Below are 25,704 nucleotides of genomic sequence, written 5' to 3' on the forward strand. Positions count from 1 at the left end.
TTGACCTTTTTACTCCCAAGATAAAAAGTCAAGTGACCAAGAGTCAATGCAATTAGTTTAGTTGGGCAAGGAGCTGCTCTTTGCACAGGGACTAGGAGCGGACAAGATTAACAGCCCAGAGTCTAAACTGGCTGTGAGAGGCTGGCTGGATGCTTGGCCGGAGGGATGCAGAATGCTAAAGGCTCTTATCTATATCGTTGAGACTTTTCTCTCCCACGCAAATTAGTCACATGTCTCCTCCACATCTTTCGCTCAATAAACACTATTTGGACACATAACTAAATGCCACCTACAACAGACTGACTCCTCATAAGTACTCAGTAGCTGGAGTGCTGCTAATGAACTGTGCCACGCATGCTTTCTCTCTGGGCCTCTGATTTCTCATTTATAAAATGAGAGGAGAGGACCAGGTCACTATTTGCAGAAGTCTGAATTTCATGATCCAGAAACGTGGATGGTTATATGGGTGGCTGACTTTTTGCACGTTGCCATCCGAAGCCCTTGAACAGGAAACGCAGTTGCTACTATGTCATACACCAACATTTCAGAAAGATACACAGGCGAAATGTTCAAAAGGTAAGAAGCACAAAAATCTATCAGAATAAAGGATGGCCCCTCGAATTGAGTACATTTAGCCCCTTGAATCGCTCATTCTCTTGTCTTTCTTCTCTTATCATGGACAGGAAGAAATTTGAGTGTAGACTGGCATTTGGGAATGGCAGGGCTGGACCTCCCAGCTCTGACATTCTAGGGCTGGATGTAAGGGCTGGAAATAAAGAGTAGCTATTGCCAAGGATACAGTGTCAATGAACAGATGTCGCCTAAAAGCCTTTAGCTCTTATTTTGATAAGCAAGCAGAAATCAGGCTGTCGTGTAAACAGAACGTAAATGAAAAGGGGGGGGGGGAGTTGTGCTCAAGCTGTAGCCCGCATACTCACATAGCACACAGTATTTTCTGAATATACTCCAGGCTGAGAGCATAACGCTCTTCGGAGGGGTATATTAACAGTACCATTTAAAATGTCAGTAAAAGGCCAATTTTACATTAAGCCAAAAGATTCACAAATGAGTTTTATAAATACCTTCGCTGGGTCTGAATTTTTGATGTAGGGTTCGGCACAATGCGCGATGTTTCCCTGGAGTACCTTTTCAATTCTTGCAACCAGGAAAATTTCAGGATGTGGATTCGTCACTGAGAAAATTCCCTGGGGGAAAAAATCACTTCCGTTAGACATTTCTAGATGACTTCATACATACAGTTGCGTGGTTAACGATTCCTAGTAGTGTGTTTAGCATCAAATGCTGACATCCAACACAGGGTTGCATCCAGGATCCTGAAAATAGATGGCCTCTGCTTTCATATAGTTTCTAAAACTCCTGATGCTTCTTTCCAAAGAGATTTTCTATTTTGTCCCCAACTTCACATCTATTAGTCCCTGAGGTACAGCTTGGCCTCTTCTGTTCAGCTGTGTCTGCAAGGTGCATTTTTCAGCCTGATTAATACAACGTGTATTGTTCGGCTTCCTTAGCATGTGCTGAAATGGTGTGCATCTTTCCAGTGGGACCAGACGTGCATTTTCAAATGTAGCTGTGTGCAACTCCAGAGCAATTTGCTCACGATTAATACTAATTGCAGCTAAGAGGAAGAAAACACTTTACTGCAGTTTAAGAGCTCCTGCGCTTTCAAGGTGGGGACAAAGGATCCAAAATTTGTTTTTTTCCTGCACACTCTGCTTAAGGGTGACTAACGTAGATGCAACCGAAGTTACATGTTTCCTCTGAATGCATGTGAAATAGCCATGTCATCCCCCGTCCAGTTCCTTCCCAAATAGAATATCTTCCAAAGAGCCTGTTAGTTGGTTATATCTGTTGTTTAAAGGAGCACCACACAAATGAATTCAAGTGGAAAAATCCATCATTGGGACTCTACCAAGTTTTATTTTTCTCCTTTGGTATATTATCAACTGTGTTAAGATCGTGCGTTCCAGTTTTCAAAACATTTCAGACATTATCTCATCTGCTCTGGAGCAAACGCTTCACAGCATACAGAAAGGAAGAGAACTCGGTGTGAGACCCCAAATAATCCCCCCCCCCCCAGAAGCCAACAGCTTGCAAGGATCCCTCAGCATGGCTGATTCACCGTGGAATTCCCGAGCAGTGAGCAGGGAAGGAAGTGGTTAAAAACTGCTCTGGAGTTAAAATTTCCTGGGTTCAAAAACTGGCTTCACCATTTATGGGGTGGAGGCAAGTCCCTTCCTGTATCTACACCTTAGTTTCTCATCTAAGAAATGGGGATGATGACAGTAATAGCTATCCCGAAGACTTCCTGTATGGATTCCATGTACTGCACACTAGGTACCGAGTTATTACTTGAGGGGCCCAAAGCACTGCAAGGCCACAGGACCTGATTTCTGGTATTACCAGGGACATACTGCTCGAGTGATGAGATGCACCTGGCAGCCAGGCCCTTGCTGACCATGCAGAAGGTATGCTGAGCAGTGCACTGTAAGTACACTCGCACACCTCCTGTCACCTAACTGTCCTAGATGGGTTCTGTGCATTATCTTCCTTTGTCTCGAATGTGAGCACTACAACATACCCCTTTTACAGATGAAGAAATCAAGCTTACAGAAGTTTACACACTGAGTGGATGAAGGAGCACAGCCAGGGCTTCTGGACTATGCATACAGGCCATGCTATGCTGCCTCTCAGCCCTGAGGCCCACACACCCGACATCTTACACGATGAGGCTGGATGGGAACAGCAGTACTGATTTTTGCTACAGCTAACGTTCACTGAGCACCGACTGTTCTCTCCTTTCCCAGTACTCTGAGCATTTCCCCACAGTGATGCCAGTAATGAATATTGTAATTTTGAAAACTCTGACAATGACTAAGAGCAAGGTGCTTTTCGCTTGGTTATCTGTGATCACCATTACTGCCGCTCTACTGCTGGCCACGTCGGAATGAGCACACATGGCAGCCTACTGCCGGGCCAAGTGCTTTCTGGGGATGGCATACCTTGTCTGAGCCTTACAGCTGGCCCTGGATGCAGGTACTATCGTTTCCTCCCGTTTATAGATGAGGATGCTGAGCATAGAATTGTTCATTTCTTTTAATGACCAGGGATTCCCGTGTATACAAGGAGGACACTATCTGGGCTGTTCTGCCTTTTGTCCCAGTCAGCTTCTAGCACTCTCCCTGTCCCCAGAACACAGAAGGGTAGGTAGCCAGAGAGCACCTGGGAATCCCCATGTGTGCTGGGAACTTGGCCCTTGTAGACAAGGCCTCTGGCCTGGTCATCCTTTCCCACCTAGGAGGCACGGATGCAGCTGCTCCCAATGCCAGGGTAACTCTTACCCACTTCACTGTCTCTCTCCCTCTGAAGAATGAGGGAAGCCCCCTCATCCCAGTACCCAGCACTTACATAGCCCACAGCATGGCAGGGCTTTGTGAGGAGACTCTGTACTCTTTCACCAGGCCAACAACTACTACCCCATTGGGGAGCCCACAGAGCCACAAGGAGGCAGACCCCCAAGAGTCAGCATCTCCCCCACAATCCCAACCCAAAGTCAATCAGGTCTGACCTTGGGAGACACAGGGGCCTGAGCTCCGTCAGGGCATCTGGGAAGAAAGTGCCAGGCAGCTGAGAATAAAGTGACTGGCCACAGTGACTACTTGATGTCAGGGAGGCAAAACGACTCGATGGACCCAACTCCCTCCTTTTCCTGTGGTCACCAGGTTGTTATTCAGGAAGCCACTGGAGAGAAAGACTCCCATGAACAGATGGGGTTACAAGATGATAAAGCCATCCAAAGTTACTGCCCATCAGGTCACCTTCCCACCCCACATCTATTCTTCTCAGGCTTCTCTCAAGCCCCACATCTTCTGTGCAGCCCTCGAAGTTAACTCCTGCCCCCCTACAGGCTCCCTTGCATTCCAAACACCTCCACTAAAATTGCGTTATAGGCTGCAGCACTTAATTACAGTCTGCCAGCCATTGTTGATTAAGGTCTTTCCAAAAGACCCAGGTTCCAATCCTGCTGTCACTGCTATGGGCTGTGTAATGGTGGGAGGCTTCCGTCACCTCCCAATCTGCCCTTTCTTCCCCTCTGAAACAGCCATGAGTACACTATTTCTAAGACCATGACGATCACTTGCGATGCCGATGGAAAATTCTGGCATACCGGAGATACTGGAAAAAAAAAAAACTGTTGATTTTCTTCCTGACGTAGATTACAAGTGGGATGATGCCCATGACCACAACTTAAACTCCATGCCTTGAACATACAGCTAAGTACATTGAAGAGATAAAGTAAATACATCATTCGCTTAAAAGGGCTTATTTGATATGGTGCAGGATATTTTCCACACAATTCAGTGGCAGGTTCTCAAATACTTTTATACTATACTTGCTCAATCTCTTTTAGAAGCATATGCCATAGGGCGCCTGGGTGGTTCAGATGTTGAGCTCTTGCCTTCAGCTCAGGGCATGATCCCAGGGTCCTGGGATCCAGCCCCGCATCAGGTTCCTTGCAGGGAGCCTGCTTCTCCCTCTGCCTATGTCTCTGCCTCTCTCTCTGTGTCTCTCATGAATAAATAAAATCTTAAAAAAAAAAAAAAGGAAGAAGCATATGCCATAGTAGTGAATGTTCACACAGGTGACAAATATAATCTATCTGAGTAACAAACTACAAGGCAACATAAAGCCACCACAGATCCATAGTCCAAAGAGGGGAGTAACTGTACATGCAAAGTCTTCTCCCACCATCCACAGCAATCTGTACCAATGAGCAAAATCCTGAACCCAGAAAATCCCAATGCTCGGTACTTATTCTAAGGAGATAACAAGTGAGTTAACATGCACGCACAACGATGTCCAATGCAGTGTTATGATATCCCCAAACTACAAATATCTCGATTAGCTAAGTTGATGAAATACTGCATTAGCCTTTAAGAATATAGTCCAGAGGGATCCCTGGGTGGTGCAGCGGTTTGGCGCCTGCCTTTGGCCCAGGGCGCGATCCTGGAGACCCGGGATCGAATCCCACGTCCGGCTCCTGGTGCATGGAGCCTGCTTCTCCCTCTGCCTGTGTCTCTGCCTCTCTCTCTCTCTCTCTCTCTCTCTATCATAAATAAAATAAAAATTAAAAAAAAGAATATAGTCCAGAGATACTGGTGTAGAATAAACATGATATTAAGTAAATACAGTAGGTATAAAACAGCATGACTAGAATCTGGTTTGTATAAAAATGTACATAAGATTGGGACGCCTGGGTGGCCCAGTGGTTGAGCATCTGCCTTTGGCTCAGGGCATGATCCTAGGGTCCTGGGATCGAGTCCTGCATCAGGCTCCCCACAAGGAGCCTGCTTCTCCCTCTGCCTATGTCTCTACCTCTCTGTATCTCTAATGAATAAATAAAATCATTTTTAAAAAAGAATATATAGAAGATCTATGTATGTATATATAAAATACATATTATATATATATATTTACAGAGTAGTCTAGAAAGATGGTCGTCAAAATGTTGACAGTAATTGTCTACAGGGGCGGTGACTTTCTATGCTTTATGCTTTTTGTATTGTTTGAATTTTCTACATGGTAATATATTTATCTTCATAATTGGGAAAAAAGGAATCATGTTTTTATTTAGGGAAAGATAAATCTCCTTGCAACATGAGTTGCTTTGTTCTTGTGCTTCTTTCAACTTTAAATTCTATGCCACAGTCTAGCTTCCTTTCAGTTGCAAAAGTCGAGAAGGGAGACCCTCAATTCTGTTCGGCCTAACCTCTCACAGCCTGCCTGTCTGGTCAGAGGTCAAAATGCCAGGGAAGTGTCAGGCTCCTTCTAAAGGGGCTTCTTTGCACCAGACAGGAGAGAATGCAGCATCACATATGTGACATAAGCCGTTCCCTCCCACTGCTTTTCACTCAGAACTCCTTGTATAAAGAGCCTTTATGCTCGATTAAAACTACCTATTCATGTAGGGTCAGCATCAATGCCGCCTGCTCACAAATGAAGCTCCCAAAACATGGGAGATTTAGCTCTGGGGCATCTACCACTTGGCCACTGACAGAAACGATTTCTGGAGGCATTTGATCATCATTGTAGAACTTTTTGCTATGGGGGTTTGGCTGGCCAGGAATCTGAAGGACATTGACTCAATGGCACCTCAGCCAGGAGTATAACCAAACAGACACATGGAACTCTTGTACCGTACTCTAACCTTCCAAAAACAGAGCCTCCAACCCATGACCATCACAAGCCTTGCCCTGATGGTGGCTGAAGTTTCATTCAGCCAGGCACCTCCCTTTTCCCTGTCCTACCTCATTTACTTTTCTTCCTTGAGTCCACTCAGAACTCCATTCTCTGGTCAGCAGTCAGCTTCAGCTAAAGTGCTGTCCTCTGTTCTGTAAAGTTCTGTACATAGCTCCTAGTTTCTGCAAGGGCTGATTTTTGCTCTTATGCTAAGGAAAAATCTAAAGGCATTTTAACCAATGATCTAAAACTGAAGGCTGCACACCAAGACAAAAACCCAAACCAAGTTACCAACTCCTAATGGGAGCTGGGAACTAGGGATGGGAGGCTATTGCTGGGTCCATTTATTTTTAAAGGATTTATTTATTTATTTATTTATTTATTTATTTATTTATTTATTTATTTATTTATTTATTTATTTATTTATTTATTTATTTATTTATTTATTTATTTATTTATTTATTTATTTATTTATTTATTTATTTATTTAATTTATTTATTTATGAGAAGGGGAGTGAGATAGAGATCATAAGGGGGGGGTAGGGCAGAAGGAGAAGTAGGCTACCCACTGAGCAGGGAGCCTGATGCTGGGCTTGATCCCAGGACCCTAGGGTCACAAAGTGAGCTGAAGGCAGATGCTCAACTGAATGAGCCCCACCCCATCCAGGTACCCCTGCAGGATCCATTTTTTTCTTGGAAGAAACAAGCCTTTCAGGGACCTCCTGCCTTGCTCACAAGTACACACGTGAGTGTGGAAGTGTGCCTGCATATGTCTGTGTGACCTGCCTTCCAGCTCACAAAATCCTTGCTCTAAGACTCACATCATGGCCCCACCGAGAATGTTACTTTGCCGACCATCACTGGCCTGTGCTGGTGTCCATTCTGTCCCTCCTCCTCCAGTGCCCAGCAGCAAGACACCTGGACACAGAGCCGATGAGAGACAGAATGCCCGGGGAGACGTCGGGCTGTATGGATGAGATAACCCAAGGGTGTTTGGTTTCTTGCTCAGAAGGCGACAAGATGACTCTTTACCTGCTTTATGTAGCGTAACTGAGACTCAGCAATTCCATGAATAAAAGACTCTGGGGACGAGCTTTTCGAGTTTCCGTCACTGGCCAGCTGGGCCGAGGCGCCCCACAGCATTTCACGGACAGATGGGGGATTCAGGTCGATGTGGAAGTCAGCTGAAATCTTGCAATTGTTCTTTACATCAAATAAGGCAAGATTGATAAAGAAGGGCTCAACCTGGGAATGAAAACAAATGACATCTGGAAACGGAGACTTTTGGGGGGGGAGGGGCAGCAAGGGAGGAGGGAAAGGGGCAAAAATGATCAAATTAATGTTTTCATTTTCCAAGTTTCTGCCGCTGCGGTTCCTTCCTTTCGGAGTATGACATTTAGCTAGAATGCCTTAGGGCTCATTTGCATGTAAAAGAGCGTACTGTAAAATAACACACACTCAAATGTTCGCTTTTGTCAGGTATGAAGAATTTTCCCAGTTATGCTTTTTTTTAATGAGTAGGAATCAGAAGGCACAGTTAAAGAACACCAATTGTCCTATAAATAAAATGCAACTCCCTGTAGGTTTCCTGAAATCACAAAAATAAATAATAATAATAATAATAATAATAATAATAATGCTGATATTATGGAATAGAAGTAAATCTTCCCTTTGCTATGGCTCAGTTTACTAGATTATACGTTTAATAGGAGCTAATATCAGTCAACATCAAATTACTTGACAAAGCTCTGCCTCATCAGCAGTTTCGGAAGACATGGTTCCTCCTCCCTACAGATGGCACTTGAAAGCTGGTCACAAAGAGAAATCTCATGCCAAATGGCATAAAGGTTAACCCTTTCCATGCAGGGAGTCTGCTAGCACAGTTTAGCTACTTGGGGAGAGAATAAATCATCAATGTGGGTATCCACCAAAGACAAAATCAGCACCAAAAGAGAAAGATGAACCTAAAATGCAGTCTCTTCGGCGATTTCACATTTATAGTTTCAAGTGTTTCTGAGTAACTCAAATGATCCGTGACAACTCATAATTTGAATTTTCCGTGAAGAACAAAATGAGTTTGTTCTATGAGAAGGAGTGGGCCTGGCGGGCTGCACGGCATCCGTGTCCCTGCCCGGTTTTGGTGTTCCTTATTCATTGTGATGAGCCAATCTCACAGAAGAAGTCATATTCTTTGGCAAAATTAGCAACTTGGAAAATTGTGCAGGTTCAGGGGACATGGCCCTTTTGAATGTCAAGGGCCTACTCTGCCACTTTGAATAGGTTAATAGGTTCATGAATCCTCTCAAGATGAAAACATATTCATATTTTGGCAAAAGAAAAGCATGTATGAAATGTCTTCCTGCCAAATTTATCATGGCACGTAGCAATGGAATTTTGTAAATTACTTCTAGTGATAAAAAAGAAAAGCATTTCCTTAATGCACTGGTTTAAGAGGTGGAAGGAAAAGTCATACATACATTTGTGAGTGGTCCTTTTGCATTGTCTCCAACTTGACCCAAGATATTGAAAGTTAAATCATGGCAATTCACCAGAAAACGTTTATTGCACTTTTCTTCAAATGGCTTTATATCAGGTTCAATTCCTGAAAAGTCCAACCTCTGTAAAACAGATGATAATAAATCATTTCCAGAAAAATAGGATTCATATTAATATAGGTCTATAAGTAAAAACTGCAGAATCTGACAGTTCTCTATCCATTCCTCATTTGAATCCTTGTTTTCATTCAATAAGTCATTCTAGAGCTTACACCAACGCTCAAACACTGACAGAAAAACCCTAGAGGGAAATGATAAGACTCTGATCTAAGGCATTGGAAAAGTCATAAGTCTGCATCATGGCCTACAAAGCCTTATATGACATGAGTCCCTACCTCCCTCAACTCCTCTGACCTCATCTCCCACCACTCTTGCCTCCCCTCCAGCCCCACTCTCTGTTCCAGTCACACTAGCCTCCTTGGTTATTTCTCCAACATGCCAAGTACACTCCCAACTCAGGACCTTTGCACTTGCTGTTCTAGGAGACAGATGCATGGCTTACTCCCTCATTTCATTCAGGTCTCCGATCAACTGGCATTTCCTCAGAGACCTTCCTTAACTCCATAAGGGGACTGCACTCTGACAGTGTCTACTCCCTTTCCTTGATTTAAGTCTTCTAACATGACCCTCTCATACATCCTTCATTGCTATCAGCCTTCTCCACAAAATACATGTTCCAGTATGGTATAGATTTCGTCTTTATGAGGTGTGCAGGAGGCAAAACGGCCGTGAATGGACATGAGAGGTATCAAGAATAACACGATGGTCTCTAACTTAGATAATCTGACAATTCGACTGTGGTTTTATGAACTCAGTTGCAAGATACAAAGGCAGAGCAGATATGGAGGAGGGTGAGTGGAGATGGCAAGCTCAGTTCAGGATGTGTCCAGTTTGAGGTGAGATTACTAAGTGGCTGGGAAAACAGCAGAGGTCTGGGTTGATGATCTGAATTCGGGAGTTGGCGGGAACTGGACCCTGGGGACCACCTACATTTAAATGATGAACAGAGGGAGAGGCATCTGCTTCAAAAAGTGATAAATACTGAGCTCAGCTTCTAACAGAGCTGGGGGATGTACCCTGATGGCCACAAATATATTTTTTTAAATTCTTGGTATTTCTAAATTTTTTTCTTAGGTTTTAAAAACAGATATTGGGAGTCAAGGATTCCTCTCAGCAAGGGAGGAATGTGTCCCTCCTCAAGGAAACTCCCAAAATCCTCCTCCTCGGCTTACACAGTTCAGGCAATCTGAGTTCATCCGTTCATTCTGAATATGGGAAAAGATTTTATGTTTTGTTCACAAATGGGAGGAAAAGTATAGATTGTGGGACAACTTACTGTACTTTAAGACCTCAGACAAGGCAGCCGGGAAATGATTAGGTGAATCTGAGTTGAATATACTGCCAATATGGAAAACTCAAGCCAAGAAACACAAGAATTTTTCTCAATTGCCTAAGTAATTCAAGCCAAAACAGGTATTGTGCCGGAAGAGTCTCGGATAATTATAGCTGTTCTGACCTAGCCTGCATCACTGTCAAAATCCTCCTTATGGGGGCCTAAGTATAATATTCATACCTGAAAGCACCATTCCCCCCACCCCGAGTCTATTTATCTACAAACCGAATACAAATGTGTGGGCCGAGACAGCTCCCTCTTGAACACTTATCTGTGGAGCCAGCAGAGGCAAGTCATTGCCATGGAGATCAATTCTAATTTCTGCCCATTTATCTGCTCTCCTTTCTATCTTATTCAGACAGTGGAATGTGAAGAGAAACTGGACCTAAACCACTCCAGCCCCCTAATCCTTCCTCTTCTGATGCCTGTGAGTAGGGATGCTGGGACACAGGGCCTGCCTCAGTAGTTCTGAGTTGGAGCCATCCCCTCTGGTCAGCCAGCATCTCCTTATTCTCTACAGTCAGTTGTAGAGAAATCTCTCTAAGCATCATACTGTGGTCAAAAGAGAAGGCTGATACATCCAAGGATAGCATTTTACTTAGAAAAGAGACTCAACACATACAGCCGAGATTTCTCCATGAAGACATCACCTTCCAGAATCAACATTAAATTCAACTGTCCTGTGCTTAAAAGTTTCATCAGGACTGTGAATTCTTCACTAGCTGTTGTAGCTCACTGATAACTGATTTTATGTTTGAGTTCAGTTCCATGACCACAAAAACACTACACCACAAATTTTTTTAAAGACACTGGATTGAGTTTCAACCACAGTCAATTGGCTTCTTTGTATACAATGAAAGAGCCTGACATGTCCAATTAGAGCCCAATCATGGGGGATATGGGGGGGAATGCTCTATAAAAGGCTCAGACTTGCTTGGAACAAGGAGCTTTCTCCTTGTTTCTAAGATAATTAGTATCTTAGAACTAACACTCTCAAGGCCTGCTATACTCCTTTTTTTTTAATCCCATAACTTACACAAACAATATCATACTGCTATGAGAAAAAAGTGGGAGATAAAACTTTTTTTTAAGTTTTTCCCCCAAATAATTTTATTTTCTTATTTGGTATTTTTATTAAAGAAAAATGTCTGTATTATATAAAGACTATCTACTTTCCCATTTCAAATAAAAAAAACTTAATTAGAAAACCATTCAAAGCAGAAAGAAGAAACAAAATCAGTCTTCCCCCAATTATATATTTACGACCTATTTTCACAGAGAAAAAAAAAACATAATGCTTATATAATGCAAACTTTTCTATTTCAAAAAAAAGATCCCAGAATTTTATTTATAAATCTCATGGAGAAAAAAAGTGGGTAAAAATTCATCTTTCCCCAAATAATTTCATTTTCTCATAAAATATGTTAAGAAAAGTATGTGTGATATTTCCATGCTGTTGAATTTTTCCATTTAAACAAATCAGCAACTCGATCAGAAAATATGGAATTAAATATGAACTGCATATATCTTAGGTACAAAGAGTGCCTCACTCTCACGAAAGAGGTTGAGATACACAAATGTACATAAGCCTGCACTTCCTTGCACCACTTTCCACTTAAAGTGAGATTAACCCAGACGTGAACATTACCCAGTTCCAAAGCCTCATCAGGAGTGGAAAATAAACTACATTTCTCATATGACTCGGTGTTCTTTACACTGCAGATATTTGCTGCTACTAGACCACACTTGTATTTAAAGGGTTAAAAGTGCAGGAACCAAGTTTAAAGGGTCTTTAATTTATTTCTTTTGAGGAGTGAGATGGAGTGAAAAGAAAAATAGGGAATGGAGGGGAAAACTGTGTATTCAACCTCAAACTATTTGCATATGTGACAGTCCCCTTGAGGGAAGTCAGTTAAGCTTCGTGTTCAAAGTGAACACGACAAATATAAAGCAATAGGTATCACCACCCAGTGGTACAAAATCAGTGATTTCAACATTTCACAGATGTTGTTTATTTAAATAAGCAACAATTCTCTGGTTATTTAAAAAAATACATAATTAATACCTGGACCTCCGAATCAAAAGAAAAGAGATTCTGTCTTCCGTCTCCTCTACTGAGTTTGTTTAGCTGTTCAGTTTCTCTGCCATACTAAAATTAAAAATACACACACCAAACATTACTTCATTTTCTTCAAAGCAGTACTAAATAACATTTAAATATCTAGTTTGTGTGAGGCGCCTGGCTGGCTCAGTTGGTAGAACATGTGACTCTTGATCTCATGATCATGAGCTTGAGTCTCACCTTGGGTATAGAGATAACTTAGAAATAAAATATCTAGTCTGGGAAACTACCATCTGACAGATCTTCAAAAATATACTACTCCCATCTCCATTTACTTAAGATAGATTAAAAAAGCTTGCTGGGTGAGAATCACCATCACTATGACCCGTGATAAGCTATAGATCAGGTCCTTATACTTTCTGTGTGCCTCCCATAACATCAAGAATATTGTTCAACCCACAGTAGTACAAAAAAGGAATCCAAGAGATATGAATGCAAAAGAAAAAGAAATGACAAAACACTATCTCTTCCATAGCCAGGGTGCTAGCCATGGGATATTATATATAATTCTGATTCCATCACTTTAGGAAAAACATACTGGGCTGTACAGCCTGGAATGTCAAAGATTCAGAAAGGATACGTTAAAATCTACGAAATCATAGGAAAACCTAGATCAGGGGATCATAAGTATGTTCCTAAGATTTGGAAAACAACTGTAAAGTTTGAGGAGGGTAATTTTTTTTAAGAGAAAGATAAATTTAAAATAGAAAAAAAAATAAGATTAAATAAGTAAATAAAGCAGAAAAAAACTTCTAAGCTTGTGTAACTTAGTCTAGGAAGAGGAATAAAGTAAAAAATGTAAATAGGTTTAATGAAGATTTAAATGAATAAATGAGTCAAAATCTTCTATTATACAGTAAAATATGTAACCTATGCTAAGATAGGTATGATAATCGCCTCTACACTTTCTAAATTAGCTCATTTCAAACTCCAAAGAGCAGAGTAATTTACACGAATGATGTCTGATCACTAAAACCTATATCTGATGAAATTATGCATATACATATACATATGTATTTACATATAGACAGAATATGTGATTTTCATATGAAGTTAACATATGCAAATCATTAGATTGAATATCATGTTCCATCTGTATCAATAGCCTTTTGAATGAAGAATACTTATTTTATGAATGACATGAGGTAATTATACAGAATAAGAAGGAACATTAATAAAGTCACAAAAATCTAAAAGTACCTCCTGACATCCAGGAAAAAAAAAAAAAAACAAGATTTTTCAAACTGTTACTCAGCCCTTATATAAGTTCAACTTTAGGATTGTAACTTTTCTCTTACAATCTCTACCTGTTTCACTAATTTGCTGTGGTTTTTAACTTAGAAATAACATTGCCAAATGGAATCCAGCATTAAAACTTTGCTAATCCTGCATTGTCTCAGTTGAAGGCAAGTTGCCATAAAAAAGATGTACCTTCATCAATTCCGGATGCATGCTCCTTTCCAAACTGGCCATGATATTCTCGGCTTTTCCTTGGCTGCTAGTTTCATCTTCTGCAAATTCATTAAAAGCAGATGTTCCAAACCATGCAGACCATTACTAATCACCTAAGAAGAATATCCTAACTACCTCTCCCACCCCATCCTCTCCTACTAGATTTACTGCAAAGAATTTTGATTATGAAAGCACAAGGAAAACTTTAATGGACTTTTGACAATCTGCCATGAATTCCCTATCCATTTTAGTCTGGTTATATTTCATGTGTCAGAACCCAGGCAGCATCAACTCTCAAAAAAAAAAAAAACTATCAACCTCCATAGTTACTTTTAATGAGGAAGTAGGTCAACCTTCAAGATTAAGAGTTCTGTACTCACCCTACACAAAGGACATTCCCATGGATTAAAGATAAGAGCTTTACCTTGATAATGAATCATTTAAAAATTCTGACCTTGTGTTGTTTCTACTGTCTCCTTTTTCTCTTGCACGAAACTGTCAGTATTGATCTGAATAATCTTTTTCAAAGTTAACAACCATTCCTCCATTTCCTGCTCAGTTTCAGCAGCCAGATAATGGCTATACTTATCTAACATCTTGAGTTCAAAGGCATGACGGCGCATTTTGGGGCACTAGAGAAAAAAAAAGCATGTGTTCAGTTAGTTTAGCCTTTCAAGATTAGATTTCATTAGTTTATTTATTTTTACCTGAGCTTAGCACATATGTATGTCAATACTGTCATGGAAGAAATGCTTCTTTCAATAAGAAATAGAAACTCCCAGACAATGAATGACCATGCTGAACGTATCTTTTTTATTCTCCTCAAAACTGAGCCCATGGTACATGCACAGAGTTGGCATGAGGTACTACTTGTTGACCAAGTATTACCATGTAATGCGTTTTCCCATCCTCCACCCCCAGAGAATCCAACTACCACCGTAAAAATAAGCAAATGTTTGTAACTATTTCCACCATGCTTCAAGTTTTTCTTGCATATTTATAGATTTTCAAAATCAGTCCTGGAAAACAAACTCAAATGGGATTTGAAATAAACCTGGTGCTTGTTTCACATCACACCGTAATAGTCGCAACTGATACCTAATTCGTAGTACTGTGCATAATATGAAGTGCATCCGCATAGCATACAAGCCTAGAGTTGGTTCACATTACACGGTGCCTCTCAGTAAAAAAATAGGGAAATGCCCTATGCTGAACACTAGCACATAAGGAAAACAAAAGCCGCCTCCTTTCCTCAAATGTGATGACACCTTCTTTGTACTACCGCTTTCTCTGTCGTGATAAAAGAAATGACACACTCTCCACTCTCCCAAATACCTCAGCATTAATTTCAAGAAAGGCTCGTGAATCCACAATTTCCCACTACATGGCCATCATTCAAGAAGGAACCAAGAAAAGTTCCTCCTTCTCATCTTCAAAGTATAGTAAAGGATGAAATTATACGGCTGTACCAAGTCCTCAAGATTTATGTATTTGAAAATATTTGGGAGTGGGAAACCCTAAATAAATGGAGAAAGCAGAGGCTGGGAACACGAGAAAGGAAGGGCAATCTGGACTAGAGCTAATTGAGAAATGCTAGGAATTGTGTGCCTTCTTTCTTCTATAAGATAAGTGTTTATATATTTTTTATTTATTTATATTTTTACATATGTATTTATATGTTATGTATAAATTTAATTTTGTATATATGTAATATATTACATATATTTATTATATTTTTATATTAAATGTATATTACATATGTTAATATATATTAAATATATTTATAGAATATGTATTTTTATATTACACATATATATGAAGGCACTCTTTTGTTCACATAGATCTTTATATTTTTAAGTGTTTTTTAATTTGATCTGCATGACAATCTTATTTGAGTGGGATAAATAATAAATGGGATTCGGTGGAATTAACAGTAAGATTCAGGTAGGATGAGGGCACTGAGCCAGCACCGTCCACCTCCCCGTCAGCTGAATGCTCCTTAAAGTCAGCCATGCCACCTGGCTCTGTAGTAATGGCTCCATCTCTTAGCCAGTTGACTTCCTGTTTAGATCCCCTCTCTGCTCTGCATCTCACTGCATTGCATCTCCGTCCACGCTCCCTCAGTAACTCACATCAGCAAGCATCTGTTAAGAGTCGACTGTGTGCACAACACTGCTAACTATTACAGGGGACATGGACATGAGTAAGACATGGTCCCTATAATCCCCAAAGGAATATGCAGAATTAAGCACAAATTAGAGTATGATTTCAGTTCTAGGACAGAGGCAAAAGCAAAGTGGTGCACAGGGAAAGGGGAGCTTCATTGCACATGGTGGGCTTGAGGGTGAGGAAAGAAAAACATTTCATGGTAGAAGAGCCATTTGAACAGAGTCTTGAAAGATAAGGCTCAAAGAGGAACAGACGAGGAAAGTGTACGCCAAGCAGAGAGACAAGTGGAAGAGAGGCAAATATCTGTGGAGTGTCTAGAGCACACACCGTTTATGGGGTGCCCGGGGCAGGAGGGTAGAAAGTAGGGCAAGGCCAAATCACCGTGACCTGTGAGGTCATGGTAAGAGCTGTGGCTCTCCCTCTGCAAGATAATCAATCAAGAGCCAAAAACTTTAAGTTAGACAAGTGAAGGACATCATCTCTGTCCTAGGAGGATGGATTACCGCAAGACAACAAATCAGAGGGCAGGAAGGCAAGACTAGGCGAGAGAGAAGGAAAGGGAGAGCCAGAGGAAGGGTAGTGGGAGTGGAAAGAAGGTAAGTGATCAAGAAGTACTTTGGAGCCAGACTCCAAAAGGGCCTGGGTAAACACCTGAATTCTCATGCAGAGCGAGAACAGGGCACTGAAGAGGATTCTGATGTTCCTGATACAAAAGGTTTTGGTGGATGGAGATGCCATTGACCAACACGGAAAAATGCAGAGGTTCTTAACGGTTGATCAATAACCCTCTTCCAAAAAGAGAAGAAAAGGTGACTTCTATAGCCCTACCTGAACAACGTCAATGCAGGCGTCCAAGTAAATGCAACCTTTAGATTCTTTTGAGTTTTTCTCATCTTTATAGGAGTTGAGAATATATGAACCATCAGGAAGCTGAGTCAAGTAAAAATACCGTCTCTTGAATACCTAGAGAGGGAAGACCAGCAGTTATATATTTGTTACATACATAATTTGAACATTTGAACAGTGTCTTTGAATTAAAAAACCTTGAAAAGTTTGCCACAGCCGTTATATCTGGACAATCTTCACACAACTCTGAGAAGTCATTAGGAGCTTCACTTTTTTAAGATGAAAAATTTGAAGTCAAGTGATTTCCTCTCAGCTAATCTAGAGAAGATGACTTTTGAACCCTTTGAGGTTTATAAAGCATTTTTGTATGTGAATCACTGTCCGTTTCACCATAGTGTCCTTTTTCCATTAATTTTTTTAAATTTCTTTTTATTGGAGTTCAATTTGCCAACATATAGCATAACACCCAGTGCCTTTTTCCATTTAACTGCAAAATCAGGGATCCCTGGGTGGCGCAGCGGTTTGGCGCCTGCCTTTGGCCCAGGGCGCGATCCTGGAGACCCGGGATCGAATCCCACGTCCGGCTCCTGGTGCATGGAGCCTGCTTCTCCCTCTGCCTGTGTCTCTGCCTCTCTCTCTCTCTCTCTGATGACTATCATAAATACATAAAAATTAAAAAAAAAAAAACCTTAACTGCAAAATCATGACTGGATTCCTTTAAGAGTTTTTAACTGTATTTATTTGACACAGAGAGAAAGCACAAGCAGGGAAGCAGCAAGCAGAGGGAGAGGGAGAAGTAGGCTCCCCGCTGAGCAGGGAGCCCCATGCAGGGCTTGATCTCAGGACCTTGGGATCATGACCTGAGCTGAAGGCAGTGACTTCACCAACTGAGCCACCCAGGCACCCATCATGACTGGATTCTTATCGTTTCATTCCCATTCCCACGACTTCAAGTATAAATAGAAAAATGTTTTAAAATTTTGAAAAAAAAACTACACAGCTAAAGTTAAATAAAAATACAAAATATATATACATACTCATACCCCCCATCATATATATTCACTTCACCTACACACCTCACTACACTCACTTATGCTGTTCCATGTCTCCACTTCTGAAAGTCCAGCTAATAACATACTCACATGACAACACCCAGAGTCACTGATTTCCTCCCAGTTGTTACTGGGGGCCCTGAATGCTGAAATTTTAGTCATGAGCCCCCTGGGATTGTGACATCCATTTGAAATTAGGCATTCACAACAGTTAAGGAGGAACCTGTTGCTACAACTCACAGCAAAACCCACAAGAAAGGGGAAAAGGAGGAAGACAGTGGACTTCGTTCATGCTGCCCTTCTAGGCTCCCCTAAAAAGTCTTAGATCTGATCAAAGAGGTTAAACAGGGGATCTGGAGCTCTCTGATGAGTCTATGCTGCTTCTAATAAGCCAAAGACTGAGTCACCTGGATGGCTCAGGGGGTTAAGTGTCTGCCTTCAATTCAGGTCATAATCTCAGGGTCCTGGGACTGAGCCCCAAGTCAGGCTCCCTGCTTGGCAGGGAGTCTGCTTCTCCCTCTGCCATTCCCTCTCCCCTGCTCATGCTCTCTCTCTCTCAAATAAATAAATAAAATCTTTTAAAAAAATAAGCTACAGACTGCAGACTGTGTCGAGCATCTGTTATAGTAAAATTCCCCCAGATGATGGATCTAAAATCGTTTCAGGGTGGGAATGGAAAGGGACTAGGACATAGGCTCTGGGTGATGACTGAGGAAGTGCTTTCCTACGCTTCTTATCTTACAGAAGTTGGCTTTAAGATTTAAGCTTGCCACTTTCAATCACCCATCTGATTATCCAGTATGATGTCGGACTATTTTAAGAACTTTAATTATGGAAAGAGTATTATTTGGCAAGCTCATTCTTGAATATGACTTAATTTCTGGCAAAGTACCTGAAATATCAACAATCTATTTTTCCATAGCATGAATAAGCAAAATAATATACGTGTTAAGGAGCATTTCTTTTTAGGAAAACCAGGAAAGACAAATAATATGCTTGTAGTTATTTTTGACTTGCTTCAATATCACAGATTTTGCAACAAATGACAAAAATATACCAGTGTGAGGAACACCTTAACAGGTCAGACTGGTAAATGCTATGGCTGCTATTTCAGGGAGCGGGTGGGTTTGTATAGTATCAACAGAAAGGAGTCCAAATAGAAAATATCACTTTGTTTTGCAATGTCAACCAAGCAAATATTACTACAAAGGTATAGAAAGTGTGTGTGTGTGTGTGTGTGTATCATCTCACATTACGAGAATATAGACTCCTCATTATTTGATTCACCCACATTTAAGTTTACTGGAACTATAACTGAAGAAATCGAGATTTACACAACAAGGAAAATGTTAATCAAAGTGGGGATTATATACACACACAAACACAAAAATACATACACACAGTTGACTCCTGAATGACATGGGTTTAAATTGCACAGGTCCACTTACATGCGGATTTTTTTTAAAAAATCCATTATAATACTACAAACGTATTTTCTTTCTTATGGCTCTTTTTTAAAAGATTTTATTTATTTAGGGCACCTGGGTGGCTCAGCTGGTTAAGCATCTGTCTTCAGCTCAGGTCATGATCCCAGGGTCCTGGGATCAAGACCTGCATCAGGCTCCATGCTCAGAAGGTAGCCTGTTTCTCCCTCTCCCTCTGCCTGCCACTCCCCCTGCTTGTGCTCTCGCTCCCTCATTCTCTGTCAAATAAATAAATACATAAAATATTTTTAAAAGAGAGAGAGAGAGCATTGGTGGGGTGAGGGGATGGAGAAGCAGAGGGAGAGGTAGAAGTAGACTCCCCGCTGAGCAAGGAGCCCAAGAATGGGTTCCATCCCAGGCCCCTGGGATCTTGACCTGAGCAGAAGGCAGATGCCTAACTGACTGAGCCACCCAGGCACCCCACATTTTGACTTTCATAATAACATTTTTTTTCTCTAGCTTACTTTATTGTAAGGATACAGTATATCATACATACAACATACAAAATATGTTAGTTGACTGCTTCTGTTATCTGTAAGACTTACGGTCAATAGGTTCTTAGTCATTAAGGTTTGGGGGAATCAAAACTTATATATGGATTTTCAACTGCGCACAGGGGTCAGCGCCCCTAAACACCCACAATGTTCAAAGGTCAACCGTATATGTTTGCTTGTTTTCCTGACACTGGTTCACATGTTATTTAAATGATGGGACCAGGTGACCTAAAATTACATACTGTGTCCAAATGAACAGAACACTCCTTTTTGAAAGTTATTACAGTATGGCAAAAATTAAGATACATTTTCCAGGCAAAAGTTACAACTCATTAGAATCTGACCAGTGACCAAACCTAAAATAAAAGTAGGATCTACTTGCAGAGGCCACAGCCAGCAACAAAGAGAGTGGCAGAAGAACGGAAAACACAGAGCAAAACATTTGTGGCACAGAGTCAAATTCGAGCCTGTGAGATTTTTTTCATGTACAGCTGCCTCACCAAGCAGAGATGTTTTGTGGCAGCCGCCACTTCCAATATTAGCAAAGCACATCATTACAATAGAGAGGGAAAGGGATCTGAAATTACAGTAAATCACTTCCTGTAACATTGCAATTATGTCTAAATGGAACACTGAGGTGGGTAGCTCATGAATGTGGGGAGAAAGCAGATGCCTAAAAGTCATCTGATCTGGATTCTTGTCCAGCCCTCCTGCCCACCAGCAGTGAAGCTGTCCTCAAGACTCTGCTTCTCTGTGTCCACACTTGTAAAAGGGGATCAGGCCAGATGATCTGTAAGACCATTCTTTCCACGATCTACAAATAATTTTACAGCAATTGAACAAATGACACAGCAGCCTTCTTCCTAGGCTAGGGGCCACTCTCCCCAAGCCATTTCCTACAGGCTTGAAACACAATTTGTACAGTTAAGGACTTTTAGGTCATTTCTATAGAAATCAGAGTCTGCCCCAACAACAGATCTGTAAGATCTAGAAGATCTCTTCTCATTCCCATAGTCCAGGATACACATTGGGCTTCACTTTCTGGGAAGCTGTTAAAATAATGAACGTATAGAACAATGGCAATGACTCTGAATCATACCTCACATCTTAAACGCCTCAAGTCCTTTGTAACTAACAGGTAACTCTGCTAATGTCACTGGAGATAAACATCATTATCCACATTTTAACTTAACCAAGAGCTCACTCAAGTTCACAGAGGCAAGTCAAGGAGGGAACTAGAATCAGGACCCGATGAGGATAACAAAGAGAATCTTGCCCAAACTTGCCAACAGCTTCCCATCTAAAACCATAAATCCCCATCATAGCCTAGGGTGCTGTGCATGTTCTGGCCTCAGCTTACCTCCTGGACTGTATTTTGAATCATGCTAATCCAGCTACGCCGGCTCACCTGCTGCTTCTCAAACACCCCCAAGCAAGCGCCTTCCAGTCTTTGCACTTTCTGCTTCCTTGGCCTGGAATGCTCTTCCTCCAAAGACTTACTGCTTTCAACTCTTTGCTGAAATCTCACCTCCTCTGAGAGGCCTTCTATGACTACTTGACCTCTACCACAGCTCACTATTTTATCTTTTTCATATAGTGATCATTATCCAAATAAAATTTGTCTATTTATCTGCTGTCCGTCCCTTTAGGACTATGACAGTCCATGTATCATCCACTGCTATATCCCCAGTACATAACAACAGTGCCCAGACTCAGTAAAATTTTGCAAAATAAATGATGAAGGAATGAATAATTCATTCTTCAGTACAGATTCTCCACTGGTTTCATCCAATAGAATGGTATTTCTTTGTAACGTCCATATCCTTCTTCCTCGTCTTTATTAATTTTCCTAGATAATGGACACAGCTGAAAATTCCCCTACCTTACACAATGAGAAGCATGGATCCTGATGAGTGGCCCACTCAGACCACCCAGAAGAATAAAACTGAGAGGGAGCCAAAGGAGGTAATTCTCTGGCTCAGGTCTTGCCAAGTCCCCTTAAAACCCTGAGTTGTTTGGATGACAACCTTTTAAACATTTACCACATGGCCCTTTCTGGAGCAAGAACAAAGGCTTTCTGTCACTCCATTGAATCCAAGTTAGAAGGTAGGAAAGCCTGAGCACCAAGTATCCTCAAATTAGGAGAGCCTTTTATCATTGGATATAACAAATCTCCAGAGTGTTCACCTATGTGTGTTACCTAGCAGGTAAGTGTTCACCGCTAAAGTACATGAAAGAATGCTCTGCAGGATTTAGCAAAAGTAGCCAGGCAAAGTAGGTGGGCCAGGAGCAATGTAGGCATAGGGGCAGGAGAAACTCACTTGACTCGTGTTTCAGAACAGAAAACAAGAGGGGGCAAGGAAAAGGAGAAAGTAGGAGAGCAGGAGACACACTGGGTCTGAGAGTTGTTCTAAGCAAAGATGACAGAAATAATAGAGCAGGAAACCTCAGGATTTATCAGAAAACCAAGTTAGAATTATACCAGAATGTCAAGAACGTTATCCTGCTGAAGAACCCCTACCAGTACATTGGCAACCTACTATATCACTCACCTCTTTCCACCATATCTTTTTACAGTCCTACCAAGTTTTACTATATCATGTAGGTCTACACTCTGGTAAACTGGTTAAAAATCAATAGCTTTTTTTTTTTTTTGAGAGACAGACAGAGACAGAGAGCATAAGCATGGAGGGGGGAGGATGCAGGGGGAGAGGGAGAGAGAGAATCCTAAGCCAGCTCCATGCCCAGTGCAAAGCTCTATGTGGGGAGCCCGATGTAGAGCTCGATCTCCCTGAGATCATGACCTGAGCCAAAACCCAGAATTGGATGCTTAACTGAGCCCCCTGGGCACCCCTCAAATAGCTTTTCTTAAATAACTCCACCATATCTGGGCACTGGAGACTTTTTAATTATTTAGTTGGAAGCAAAATCTAGAAGGAAAGGTCTACAATCCGTGCTTCTCATTATGACAGGCTATTTTATCGGCTTTATTTCAGCATGTCATGGTCCTGCTCAAATTTTCAAAGACCCTCAATTACCCACATGGCAGGGCTCACATGACTGATCCCACATTCGAGGTGCTCCCGCAATCCTACTAATAATATAAAATAATACAAATAACTGGCATCTGTGGCGTGGTTACTACCGTACAGTCTCTGGCTAAGTGCTTTCCTCATACTATATCATTTAATCTTCATAATGAGCTCTTATGATGATTACTATTATCATCTCCATGTTACAAAGGAGAAGCTGAGGTGCAGGAAGATACCAATGGACCAAATCAAATTTATCCTCCCATGACTACTCAACTTCATCTAACATACCTGATGCCCCGTTCATACTGCCTGCAACACTCACCTCCTGATTTTCTCTCTTTGAAGCCCCACCTCCTTCAAGAAGCCTCTCTGACCTCATATCACAGTGACCTGGACTCATACAGCACTTAGTCCCTGTACTATCTTTAAACAGTATACTATTTTTTTTTAAGTAAACTGTATGCCCAACATGGGGCTTGAACTCATGGCCACACAATGAAGAGTCACACACTCAACCAATTCAGCCAGCAGGCACACACAGGGATGGCACATCCCTAAACCATTTTCATTTTGTGTCTCATCTCCCCAGATAGGTTTTAAGTTCTGCATGTGAAACTTCTCCCTACCCTTTGCAATACTAACACCTTGAATTAAGAAGATACTCAATACATATTTGAGTGATGAATTCATTGATTCCTCATAGTGTCTGGAACATAAGCAGCCCCTAATAAATGGGTTTTTTAAAGATTTTATTTATTCATGAGAGACAGAGAGAGAGGCAGAGGGAGAAGCAGGCTCCATGCAGGAAGCCCGATGTGGGACTCAATCCTGGGACTCCGGGATCACGCCCCGAGTCAAAGGCAGATGCTCAACCACTGAGCCACTCAGGTGTCCCCCTAATAAATAGTTTTAAGCAGCCACCAATGAATGAGGAAAAACTAAACATAAAAAACAAATTAGGGGCGCCTGGGTGGCTCAGTCAGTTAAGTGTCCAACTCTTGATCTCAGCTCAGGTCTTGATCTCAGGGTTGTGAGTTCAAGCCCTATGTCGGGCTCCATGCTGAGCATGGGGGCTACTTAAAAAACAACAACAACAAACAATAAAAAAACAAAAACAAAAAACAAATTAGTGAGAAATCACTATACTCTTGTTTGTTAGCTGGGAGAGACAGTCTGGCAGACTTGAGAACACAATGCACTAACCTATAAAAAATGTTTAAAATTTTTCTCTTCCTTTTGTTCCAGTAAACATAGTGGCCTTGGACTCCCCAGCAATTACCTTAATATCATATGTGCTTTCCTAGGTGAAATTCCTTGATTTGTTGTTCTCCCAACACAGAAGGGAAAAAAACTCTCCCATAACAGTCAAAGAATAAGTGAGGACTTTTTGACTCTGGATATATAACAAATGGCTCTCTTTTGTGCAAACAAAAAGGGGAGGGGGCAGCAGAAGTGAGTCATACATCAAGCAGTTGAACTTACAACCCCGATAACATACCAAGACACTTCAACATTTAATTGCTGGGAAGGGGGAGGAGGAAACGAGAGGAATGTGACCAAATTGAGCCAAGAAGAGGCAGGCATAAAGGTGTGTGTCCCAGGGCTTGGCCAAGAATCTGCAACAGACTTTTTTTTTTTTTTTCATGGAAAACCCACCCTCAAGATCAGACTCCTCCTTATTCCATAGATCATTATATCCCTTAGGAAAAATAGCTCTAAACACCAGGGGAGGGTCCAATCCTACATCCTAGCTATCTAGTCCACATTCAATTCCTACATGGATATGGAAAGGAGTGGAAAAAAGCAGATGTTTCCAGCAGCTATATGAGAGAGAATGTAAATGAACAGGCCTCTGTCAAGATTGGCATTTCTGTCTAAGGGATCATTTATTCTCTAGGGAGATTTTAAACTGTTCTCCAAAACTTTTCCGGGAATTGCAGAGTGATGATGGGGTGTGTTCTCATTAACTAGAATATACAAATTGAGGAAATTAATCACCTATGACAAGGCTTGTCTTGTTTTAACATGAACACCAAGAACAAAGCAAATTATAAGCTCCAAGTAAAAGAGTCACTGCTCACAGACAACTGACAGAGCTTTTGCAAGAGCTGCATGACACCAACATCCCCCTCGGTGAAAGGAAGCGATTGGGCACCGAGAACTGTGGCGTGGGCAGGAATGCACATCATTATCAGCTTTCCTGTAGCCTGGGTTCCTCACGACATATTTCCCAGCCAACAATGGAGAGGCTCAGCCAGCATTTTTGGGAAAATCATGACAATGGCAGAAAATGATACAGACTATCTCTTAACAACTGACCGGAGCTGGTGGAGAGGTGTATATGGGGGAAAATGCAAATTTTTATTCCATAAATATGGGATCTGGTAGTCTTCCCACACGAAGAAATCATCTTAGCTCCTTCACCAGCCCCTTTTCCGTACAGCCCATCACTATCAACTTGAATGTTCTTGCAAAACTGTCTGGCAGCTAGCTAGGGAGGATTAGCTTTCTAAAGCAGCCTATATATGAATTACTGTGGCTACTTTATTTATGTCACATTACAGATCATGTGGTTGCTTTCTCAAAAGACCTTATAAAGTAGGAGTCTTCTGATTCCCTTCTTTCTGTTGGACTTGGCTCAGTGTTTTCTAATCCTCTGTCCTTTGCTTTTTTTCTTCTCACCTTTCTCCCATGACTCCATTTCTCCCTTCCTTACCATTAGAATCCCTTATTTCTGACAGTCAAAGAATCCAGGAGAAGGACCCAGCCTTGTTTATAACAACAGTTAAGGGACCCCTGGGTGGCTCAGTCAGTTGGGCATCTGCCTTCAGCTCAGGTCATGAT

General features: G+C 41.4%; 1 protein-coding gene across 6 annotated transcripts in view; it reads right to left on the reverse strand.

Moving 5' to 3' along the window:
- The window catches only part of DOCK11 (dedicator of cytokinesis 11), a 189,529-nt gene that overhangs the window by 107,168 nt on the left and 56,657 nt on the right, over positions 1-25,704 (reverse strand). For all 6 annotated transcript variants that reach the window (XR_013374910.1, XR_013374911.1, XM_077888910.1 and 3 more), the window contains exons 7-13: positions 16,778-16,912; positions 14,235-14,412; positions 13,760-13,839; positions 12,272-12,355; positions 8,736-8,876; positions 7,291-7,503; positions 1,083-1,205 (exon numbers count right to left, since the gene is read on the reverse strand). Coding sequence is in view for 4 of the 6 variants with exons in the window: in XM_077888910.1 (XP_077745036.1) it covers positions 1,083-1,205; positions 7,291-7,503; positions 8,736-8,876; positions 12,272-12,355; positions 13,760-13,839; positions 14,235-14,412; positions 16,778-16,912 (954 nt within the window). In the remaining 2 variants the exon portion in view is untranslated. The remainder of the gene's footprint in view (positions 1-1,082; positions 1,206-7,290; positions 7,504-8,735; positions 8,877-12,271; positions 12,356-13,759; positions 13,840-14,234; positions 14,413-16,777; positions 16,913-25,704) is intronic.

This window comes from Canis aureus, chromosome X (assembly GCF_053574225.1).
Source record: "Canis aureus isolate CA01 chromosome X, VMU_Caureus_v.1.0, whole genome shotgun sequence".
Taxonomy (NCBI): Eukaryota; Metazoa; Chordata; class Mammalia; order Carnivora; family Canidae; genus Canis; species Canis aureus.